Below are 11,466 nucleotides of genomic sequence, written 5' to 3' on the forward strand. Positions count from 1 at the left end.
AAAATACTGTCCGTCAACAGCAACAATAAATTGCACAAAACCATCAATGAATATAATTCAATCATGCAATTAATCATTCAAATTGAAAACACTTAGTGATAATCAATGATTCAAACTGGAGAATACTTAATAACAAAAGTCACCAACCAGAAAGCTTTTCTGAGTACCAAACTAATATCAGTAATAATGTCTACGATTTACAGAGGTATTTCCCAAACACTAAGAGCCATAGAAGACAGACCCGGTTGGCTCCCTCTGAGATGCCCCAGCCCTTTGACAGCCCTACCAGGCGCACGGAGGGCAGCCACGAGTCAAAACCCATTCAGTCTCCAACAACAGTCGCTTACAATGGAATGCTTCAGAGTAAACAACACACACACCCCTTCTAAAGCTGGAATTTAGTTGAGGGCATTTAATTAATACATGCCTCAAATAAGAAATCTCATTTATTTCTATGATCAATTTAAAAGCTTTGTCCAAATCGCATAAAGCTGATGTCTACTGGGAGCCAGCAGACATCTTCTTCCTCCCCCTCTGTCCCTCCCCACCACCCAGTGTACATGAAAAACCCACATTCAGAAGGGAGGCAGCAGTGTAAGACGTGACAATAATAATTTATTAAGGGCCTCATGAGGTTGGGAGGGCAGGGGAGGGAGGGGGAAAATGAGGAGCTGATACCAAGGGTTCAAGTAGAAAGAAAAAGCTTTGAAAAGAATGATGGCGACATATGTACAAATGTGCTTGACACAATCGATGTTATAAGAGCTGTAAGAGCCCCCAATTTTAAAAAATGATTAAAAAGAAGAAAAACACCCCCCACCCAAAAAAAGGACCATAAAATGCTTCTGAAACTCATTTCAAAAAACTTACCGATATACTCGACAATAAGCCAACCCGAATATCAGCCGAGGCACCTCATTTTACCACAAAAACTGCATAAAAAATGTGCCGAAAAACTCAACTTATACTCGAGTACATAAGTTGAACATTTTTCATATCTACCCAATCTCACAATCATTCTTGTTTCTCATTTATGAGGATGTTGAGCTCTTTTGTTGTTACTCTTTTATTCACCTATCTGAAATAACTGTATGTCCTCAGCACAAATTGACTGTAGTTTTTAAAAAACCAATCCCCATCTCTTCGCTAGGAATAAAGTATTCTCATGTCACTACCGTTTTTGTATTATTTGGGACATAATGTAGAGAACTAACTGGAAATCAAAACAAAAAATACTGCCTCCCGTGCTTGTGCATATGTAGTTCTCCACAGCGAAAAGCTCGCTGATGTCACTGCTGGGAGCCATGAGGTGGATTTCAACTAACAGAGAGCATGCACAAGGGGGAACTGCCCCAAAGGGGTGTCTAGGGTATAATCTCAATGGGAACAGACCACCAGGTCTGTTCTCCTGCAGCGCCACCGGTGGACTTGAACCAGAAAGCGTTCAGCAACAGATAATTTAAGCACTGCAGATTTATACACAGTTTTTTACTTTAATAGCTTAAAGAACTATTGTCCAGATCTATAGCCAGGGCTGTTTAGACTCTTGTAACATTTTAAAAGGAGACAAATGTCAAGAACAAGAGCAACAAATAAAATAAAACCACAGCAAAAAGAGCAAAGCGTGCTAACTACAGGTTGGCACCACCAAAATGACTCCAATCAGTTGTTTGGAGAGGCAAGGAACGATCAATTAAATTCCCAGTGTTCTAGTTTTAGGACTCCTACTGCTATCGATGGTTCTCAATGTTTCTAAATTTTCCAGAGCTTCATATTTGTACAGCAGCCAATACAAACACACCATTGCCATAAGCAGCTACAAATTCATGCTTGGTGTGGATTAAGCTGTTGTGATAGAAAGCTAGTTGGTATCACAGGACGAGTTAAACAATATTAGCTAGAAACTATCCTCTTTCCCTCTTCTACTTCATACACAGAACACAGGACTGTCTACTTTGGGAACAGCTCCCAATCAAACAGAAGTGGCCCACGTTCCCAAGACGTTGTTGAAAGACCGCTTTCCTTCTTCCTGTGCAATGTTGCAGCACAACGTTAACTTAACTGTTGACAGTTTATGCTTAGCCTCAGAAATGGTTGATACGTAACAATTTAAAGTGTAAATATGCATATACTAATCTTGAGCAACTATCTAAATTGGTCTAGGTCCAGGTGCCCCCATCCTTACATTAGGACCTACAGGTCAGCTCTTGCTTCATAGTGACACCATTCTTTTTTTTCCCAATACTTTTATTGGGGGCTCTTACATCTCATCATAATCCATACATTCATCCATTGTGTAAAACACATTTGCACATATGCTGCCATTATTTTCAAAGCATTCCCTTCCCACTTGAGCCTGACATCAGCTCCCCACTTCTTCCCCTTCCTTCCCTCCCAAACCTTTGATAAGTTATAGATTATTATTTTCATATTTTATATTGTCCTCTGTCTCACTTCACCGTGACATTTTTCTGTTGTCGTCCCCCTGAGAGGGGGTTCTAGATTGATCCTTGCAATCAATTCCCCTTCTCCCCCTACCCTCCCCTGATCCTCCTGGCATCTCTACTCTCATTGTTGGCCCTGAGGGGGTTATCTATGCTGGATTCCCTGTGTTGCAGGCTCTTATCTGTAGCGGGGTGCATGTTCTGGTCTAGTCCGATTTGTGAGGCAGAACGGAGATCATGATAGTGGGGGGAAGGAAGCACCAAAGAACTAGAGGAAAGTTGTGTGTTTCATCGGTGCCATACTGCACCCTGACTGGTTTGTCTCTTCCCTGTGACCCCTCTGTGAGGGGCTGGGTAACACCATGTGGCCCCACTCCAAATCCTGCCAAGCCAACCTCCAACACACAATGCAATGATATTCTGGAGAGATGAAGGACTGGTGATTAAAGGGCAGGTCAGGAAGTATGGGAAACTGAAGTGATTAAGACACAGGTATTAAGAAAAGGGATTTGGTGAACTAGCAAAACAAAATTCACCAACGGAGAGAGAAAGTAAAAGAAACCAGGTACGACGGCCACTGGAAGCACTTCTTTAAAATTGGGATGTGTAATCGTATTTCAACGAGTCCCCCCAGTCATCATTTATAAGGTCAGATTACAAAATATGAGAATAACTCCCTAATTTCACTCTGAAATTCCTTCAAAACTTAGCAAGCATTATTCGGGTCCCAATTGTACAGTATGAAACTGATGATGAGAAAAAATGTTCATAATATCAAACTGAAACACACCCTTCATTCTTCACCTCCAGTTCCTGGGGTGGCTAAAGCCCATCCACGTTCGGAACAGACAAGGGTGCTCATCAACATCATCCAGCACGCACAGCACAAACTGAAAAGGCAGGTTTTTAAAAACAATACTTTCACTAGCACCTGGAATAAGAGTTTAGAACTTGGCTACAGATGAAAGCTTTCCCTTAAGAACAAGACAAGCAGAATGGGAGGGTCTACACAAGTGAGGACAAGGCACCACTCAGGGTTTACATAAGATGTCTTTCCTCCCACTTACATTATACTGGTACAAACAAGAATAGAGAAATCAATGCACACTCCAAGGAAATCAATATTTTATTTCCATAGATAATCCAGAGCAGAGGTTCCGAGCCAGTGTACCTTTGGGCATCCCATTGTCTATGGGCTAAATTGTATGCATGCATGTTCTTCAGGAAACAGCCCATAGTTCTCATCACAGTGGGAAAGAGAGAGACCCCAAAGCCAGGGCAGACAGTCCTATCAAGGAACCATGTCCCTAATTTACCATTAAATGTGCATGGCCCAGCAAAGAGAAATGGTCAGAATTAGAGAGAATTAGAATAAGATCTTGTTCATCATTGATTTCTACAGAAAGATAATTTCATATTAATATGATAAAAATCAACTGCCAAAGGCCAAGTGGAAACACGAGGTCCCTCCTCTCGCCTGAGCACTTGAACAAATATTCAAACTAGGAATTTAACAGAAAGATGAGTAAGTAAGACTGTCTGTGCAAACCCATTCTCAGGAATTGGGACATTTATATTACAACAAAAACCTTCAGTTCACAGAAGATGGGGCCAGAGTCAGCTTGCCTGCTTGCTTTTTATCTTTTTTTTCCCTTTTCACTTTTTCTTCTTAACAGCCTCTTCTCCCTCCTCAATTTTCCAAAAATATCTTAAGCAGATCACGTATTAGACATCTGAACACAAATGAAATCACAGGAACCCACCAGGAGTCCGCTGGAAACCCCAAGTTCACTTACAGGCACCAAGGGAAGCCGCGCTTGGACAGGTACCGTCTAAATGGACCAAACTCCATTTCCACCCACTCTTCTTCTTGTTTTTAAATGAACATATTAAGTAGGGCAACTCTCACAAGAAGGACAGAATGGGACAAGGAAAATCACAAGATAGGCATTTCAATACGACTTTCAAACCAGGGAACAGGGCAGTACTGAGTTGAGATGAAATGAAATAAACAGAAGCCGAGCCGGTCAGGGCCGAGTAAGGTTGAGGTTAGTGGCAACAGCATGTGTGCGGTTTCCAGGAAACCTTCAGTGAGACTGCTGTTAGCCCTAGCCCCGCACCTTGCCCAACCCAGTGTGCTGCCTCCTCTTCCAGCGCCCCGCCTGGCTCAGTGCAGGACTGCCCTGCTCCCAGGGGGCAGACAGAGGCCTGTCCTGAACTCACCTGAGCAGTGAGAGGGCCTGAAGTTTAAAACACGTTAATGCAACATGCCAAAAGTGCAGTGTCCATGCACACTTCATACACACGGGGGACTCCAGGGAGACAGAAAACATACCACTGGTAAGACAACCCCTCCACAGGAACGTCCTTTAAAATACAACTCCACGAAACCATTTTTTAAAGCACGCACATTTACCGCGAAAAGTAAGAACAGCGGTGGTTATTACTACGCCAGCAAATTTTATCTCATGGAATAAAGAACCGAAAGGTATCAGGGGCATCACCTACTTTAACTGCCATTATTTGCCCACTTGGTTTGTGGACCATTTTGTTGACAGAACCATACGCTCCTCGTCCAATTTCTCCCAGGTCTTTCAAGTCCTCTGCAGTGAAATCGCAGTGCTGTTCAGGGGAGATCTTCAGCTTTCCTGACGATTCAATGCTGTGTGTTCTCAGTCTCTCTCTGTTAAAATATTGGGAAGCAATTTTTCCACATTTTATTAATAAGTTTTTAACATTTTTCTTTTAGCTACCACTAATTAATGTAGAGGGAAATTTTTTTCTCATAAACTTCTCAGTCTGACCTTCGTGTTTTTGCAATTTATTTTACTTCACACCCATTCAATTAATTAAGAAAGACTGGAATTGAAATAGTCAATTAGCATTCTTCAACAGAATCATACGCCCGAATTTTTATTCGTTGATAAAGTTAATTCTGCATACCTGTTTTCTTTTGTTTTACAAAACTGTTTTCTCAGATGATAGAATCCCAGGAGCTGAACACTTCATTTCTAAAAAGTTCTTATGTCCTACCTTAAACCCACGGCCACCACATCAATTCCGACTCATGGTGGCCCTACCAGAGAAAAGAGAACTGCCCCATGGGTTTTCAAAGATTGTAAGTCTTTACAGAAGCAGACTGCCACATCTCTCTCCTGTGAAGCGGCTGGGGGTTCAAACCACTAACCTTTTAGTTAGTAGGATCCTTTAACCCACTTCACCCAAATTAATTATCATAGGGCCTTAATCCTATTATTATTAGTTATTAGTACAATGCCTTCAAAATTTTGCATATTAGGAAAATCTAGGACACTTTAAAAATCCCAATGTCTACGTACTATCCCATAACAATTAAAGAAAAAAAATCTAGAAATGATCATCAGAAATCAGGTTGCTCTTGTTTGTTTTTTTTAATTTTTTAAGTTTTATAAAAATCAGTAGTTTTAAAGATAGCTAAATGTTTCTGATATCAGCAAAGTTCAGAAGCTATTATCTGAGAAAACTGCCCAGTTATTGCACTGCTATGATAAAGTAAGGAATTACAGGCTGGCCCAAATGAAGGAAATGATCATGTAATATCCAAAATGGAACTGTTTAACTCAACAGGTAACAAAATGTGGTAAAATTTTAGCAATTTATGAATGAAAGTTCACTCATTAGTTTTCCATTAAATAAAAAATAAATCATCTCCAAAATATCAACCTAAAGATCAAAAATATTAACTTTTAAAAAAATTTGTTCTAGTTTTTATTTATTTCATTTTTTATAAATAGATTTATTTATTTATTTTAAATCATTTTATTAGGGGCTCATACAACTCTTATCACAATCCATACATACATCAATTGTGTAAAGCACATTTGTACATTCGTTGCCCTCATCATTCTCAAAACATTTGCTCTCCACTTAAGCCCCCGGCATCAGCTCATTTTTTCCCCTCCCTCCCGGCTCCCCCTCCCTCACGAACCCTTGATAATTTATAAATTATTATTTTGTCATATCTTGCCCTGTCCGATGTCTCCCTTCACCCACTTTTCTGTTGTCCGTCCCTCAGGGAGGAGGTTATATGTTAACTTTTAACCATGCTCTGCAAAAAAAAAATCTGATGAAAAACTATGTAAGCAATGAAGCTCTCACTGCCCCAGTCTCTGCCCCCCACACACACACACACACACACACACACACACACACACTCACCCCACGGTGTGGCAGGAATCAGCTAGAGTGTGCACATATATGAAGAAAAATACCTCCACGTAAATAGTAACTCCATTGTTCAATTTCATGTTAAAGTGATCCCAATGTCTTTTAAAGTCTGATCTCCTAATACAATCAAGAAAAGTCTATAAACTTGTTTTTTGTTGTTGTTAATTGTTCTTCTTCAAACTTAAGAATGGCTTCTCAAACTAATGGAAATATCCTTAGAACTCCTTTTGAGATTCTCAAAATAAAATCCTATTCTCAAAAATAGGATTTTAAAAGCAAAATTCAGAGTTCTAGTTCAGGGATCAATACAATTTGTCTAAATAACCACTCAGCGAGCCAGCATTCCAAATGCCAAATCCTCAAATTGACGTATTAAGACGTCAAAACAGCGGCTACTTTTACATATCAACACTTTTCCGTTTACAAAATACTTTCACCCGTATTAGTTGATATTCTAGCACTACAGCTCACAAGGTGCCTAGAAATCAATGGCATAAGCTAAAAATTCACAAAAATCCATTGAGGTGAAGTCCCAACAGGCCTTTTATGATGGAAATTAGTTTGTTTGGGGATGCAGATCAAGCCCAGTAACTATCTCAATTGGGGGGAGGGGCATGAAGTGCATCGAACAAGCCATAAAATATCCTATCGTAAAGATACTCTATGTAATATGATTATTGCTCCAGTGTGTTTTGATTTGCTTTGCTGTTGCACACAGGGTTCTGTGAGTGGGATCCAACGGGCTGGCACCGAACAACAACACTATCGCGAGATGAACTCTTGAGAACAGGGATTGCGTTTGATCAAAAATCACTTCTAAATACACCCTTCTTCTTTTCATAATTTTTAAGGCATAATTTACATAGAACACCCTGAGCTACCTTACGTGAACACTCACTTCATAGGGTCCCTAGTCTAATTAATCAATCCCTTCCTTATTAATAAAAAAAGTCAGCCAAGGGTCTCTTGGACTTCAAAAATTGGTGGAAAAATGAAGTGAAAAGATAACGGAATTTTTCCACGTGATTTCCTAAAGCTCCATCATGTAAGGGATTTGAACACCCATCGATTTTGGTATCTGCGGGGAGAGAGTGGATCCTGGAGCCACCAACCTGGGTGCCAGGGGATGAAAGCACCAACAGCAACAATATAGCTTTGATATTCCTTCCAAAGACCTTGCTCACGTCCACCATTCACACACTATTTTGTGAGATCCATAATCTTCCACCCAATCTAATCTAGTCCTAGGTGGAGACACCGGCTGGTTTCTTTTTTCTCTTTATCATCAGTGAAACTTTCCTTTTATTTATTATTTAAAATTATTTTATGGGGGGCTCACACAACTCTCACAATCCATCGTGTCAAGCACATTTGTACATTTGTTGCCATCATCATTCTCAAAACATTTTCTTTCTACTTGAGCCCTTCGTATCGGCTTCTCATTTTTCCTCTCCCTCCTTCATGAACCCTTGATAATTTATAAATCATTATTATTTTATCCTACCTTACACTGTCCGATGTCTCCCTTCACCCACTTTTCTGTTGTCCATCCGCTTGGGAAGAGGTTATAGATAAGATCATTGTGATCAGTTCCCCTTTTCTCCCCACACCTTCTCCTTACCCTCCTGGTATGGTTACTCTCAGTATTGGTCCTGAGGGGTTTATCTGTCCTGGATTCTGAGTTTACAGCTCTTATCTGTACCCGTGTACATGCTCTGGTCGAGCCTGATTTGTAAGGCAGAATTGGGGTCATAATAATGGTGGGGAGGAAGCATTAAAGAACTAGAGGAAAGTTGTATGTTTCATCAGTGCTATACTGCACCCTGCCTGGCTTGTCTCCTCCCCACGACCATTCTATAAGGGGATGTCCAATTGCCTACAGATGAGCTTTGGGTGTCCACCCTGCACTTGCCCTCATTTACAATGATATGAATTTTTGTTCTTTGATGCCTGATACCTGATTCCTTCGACACCTTGTGGTCACACAGGCTGGTGTGCTTCTTCCATGTGGGCTTTGTTGCTTCTGAGCTTGATGGCCACTTGTTTATCTTCAAGCCTTTAAGATCCCAGACACTGTATCTTTTGATAGCTGGGCACCATCAGCTTTCTTCACCACATTTGCTTATGCACCAACTTTGTCTTCAGTGATTGTGTCGGGAAGGTGAGCACCATGGACCAGTTGGTTTCTAACACAAGTTAAGAAGTAAGCTACACACCGGCTCAGCCCTGTCCAGTATGAAAAGGCTCACTGAATGTAAAGGGTACCCATAAGGATCTGTTAATGCCTAATTAATAAATCTACTCATTCTTATTTAAAATCAATTCCAAATATATTTATCATACATGTCTAATTTCTAGAAAAAATAGCAGGGTATCCTCAAGTTATAAGATTTCCCGTCCAGGCATTGTGCTGGTTCTAACAGAAGTCAAATATTTCATTTCAAATTAACAACTGATGCTTATGATATGAAACACTAAATAAGATCATACTATATGCCTGGTCTACAACTAACTGTCAGTGGTGTACCAATGAAGTCAGAGTTGTAATGGTGTCAGGTGGAATGTGCAGCTCAATTGCAGTACGTCATTAATAGTTGAGCATCCTTACTTCCTACCTGTTATGACTCCCAACAGCAAGGGGACAGTTCTCATTGGAGTTTGTCATAACTACGGGTAAAAGCAACTTAATTTCCAGGCTTGGGACCATACTCTCATTAACTCAGGCCAGCACAGTTCTGTGTCTACCTATGTCCTATGTTCTACGGAACGTGCAATTCACGGGAAATGTTTGCCGTTATGTAATGCTTCTAGTTCGAGGCAGCATTCTGAGTACTATAGCTTCCATGTTCAAGAAATTTTTACATGACATAGATGTCATCACAGCTGAAACATGAGCTTGCAGATCCAGAGTCAGCAGGTACAGAGTGAAGCACAGGTTAAAAACTAAAATTAATGAAAAGTCTACCGAAAGAGCAAGTGTCTGTATCCCTCAGCTCCCCGGCCTCCACAAGGAAATGCTGGCACCGTTGATTCCCAGGCAAAAAGCCGGCAGGGTTTTCTCCAAAAGGTTTTCGGTCCCACTCTGAGGAAGTGAAGGGAGACTAGCACAGAGGGTAGAGCTGTGAAAGACAACCCTCCTCATTCGAAGTTTGAATGGCCCTGGACTCATAGTTGCACCCTCGCCTCTGCACCTTCAAGCCAAAGCCCTGATTCATGACACCAGAGAGATAATCACCTGGTCACGAGCATTTGCTTCAAAGGAGTGAGACTGGGAGAGGAGTTGGAAATGGCTGTTTCTTATCCAAGCCCCATTTGGTTTTTCACCCAGTGCATGTATTACTTTTTAAACACTAAGGTGCCCAAACGATGTCACATGAGGCCTAGGAGATGCATACATGGCTCCTAGCTAAGATCAGGAGCTATGTCTTATGAAGCCCATATGATATGAGGGCAGCACGAGCATGTCACTTCTCTTGCCTGGCCCAGCACTTTCATATGCGCAGAATGCCTACTCAAGGGCTCTGCAACTCGAGTCAATTCCCAAGCTTGCTGACTCATGTACTGGTCCATTACACATCGCCACTCAAAGCCAAACCTACTGCCAGCGAGCAACAGCAACCTTATATATAGTGCAGACTAGAAGCGATCACAGGGTTTCCCAAGACTGCATATTTTTACAGGAGCAGGCAGCCTCATCTTTCTCCCATGGAGCAGTTGCTGGGTTTGAGTCTCTGACCTTGCAGTAAGCAGCCTGATGCCTAACCTAGCTTTCCACTATCCTTTTTATTAAATCCACCTCTTTTTGAATCACATAGATTTTCACATTGCCATAATCTAGCCCTAAGTCTCATCCCTCAAAACGCAAGCTTCAGAAAGGGATAGGAGCAGTTCAACTCTGTCCTCTAAGTTCGTTCTGAGTCAGAATCAACTTAATGACTTTTTGAGTATCTTTCGCTGAAAGGTCAAATTCGCTTGTTCTTTCTGGGAGGTGGGAGTTGAAGACAGGGAAACGTGAAGCTTTGCACGCCGCTGCACATCACCTTACTGTAAGGAGTGCTAAGATCTGTTCTCTGGTGAATACTTTAATACTGCCTCTACTTGCTAATTATGCTTGTGGTTACCATCTGTGGTTTAAACTAGGCCTTTATCGCCCTTGTCCCTGAAAAGTAGGCTTACTATCTTCTATCGGGTACAAGTCTCCTGCAGAGAGCATCCTTCAAAGGCTTCCAAAGGAAAGCAAAGCCCATTCCTAATTGCCATCTGCAGTTGGTTAAATTAATTGTGTTCCTCTTAGCCCTCCCTGCTCCCCCAAAATACATCTACCCAGAACCTGAGAAAGTGACCTGATTTGGGATAAAGGTCTTTGCAGATGTAATGAAGGTTAGGCCCTCCAGTGGAAATCATCCTGGATTAGCGTAGGCTCCGAATCCAATGAGGAGTATCCTTCCTTATAAGAGACAGAGATAGAAACACACATACAGACAGGGAAAAAGGCCATGGGAAAACACAGGCAGAGACTGAAGTTCCACCACCAAACCCAGACGGGTTCTAGAGACTGCGGAGAAGCATGACCTGGACCATACTTGGATTTTGGACTTCTGTGTGAGTACATTTCTGTGTTTTAAGCCACCACGTTTAGGGTAATTTAATACCTGTTTGTGGTTAAAAAAAGAAAGAAATGAAATGCACTACATTTTTTTCTTTATAAAACCAAACACAGCACATATTTTAGACTTTACAGGCCATGCAATTTCTGGCACGGTTCCTCAAAGCTACCATTACAGAATGACTGCAGTCACTCTCTAAGGAAAACAAC

The 11,466-nt window shown here is 41.3% G+C and overlaps 1 protein-coding gene across 2 annotated transcripts in view; it reads right to left on the reverse strand.

Moving 5' to 3' along the window:
* Positions 1-11,466, reverse strand: part of MAP2K4 (mitogen-activated protein kinase kinase 4) — a 55,193-nt gene that overhangs the window by 42,889 nt on the left and 838 nt on the right. The window contains exons 1-2 of one of the 2 annotated variants that reach the window (XM_045293484.1): positions 10,994-11,080; positions 4,953-5,127 (exon numbers count right to left, since the gene is read on the reverse strand). In XM_045293484.1, coding sequence (XP_045149419.1) covers positions 4,953-4,991 — 39 coding nt within the window. In that variant the 5' untranslated portion in view covers positions 4,992-5,127; positions 10,994-11,080. Of the gene's footprint in view, positions 1-4,952; positions 5,128-10,993; positions 11,081-11,466 lie in introns of those variants that run through there. The other variant, XM_004709181.2, reaches the window with a different exon arrangement.

This window comes from Echinops telfairi, unplaced genomic scaffold (genome assembly GCF_000313985.2).
Source record: "Echinops telfairi isolate 266 unplaced genomic scaffold, ASM31398v2 ScPeMD7_2010;HRSCAF=2546, whole genome shotgun sequence".
Lineage (NCBI taxonomy): Eukaryota > Metazoa > Chordata > Mammalia > Afrosoricida > Tenrecidae > Echinops > Echinops telfairi.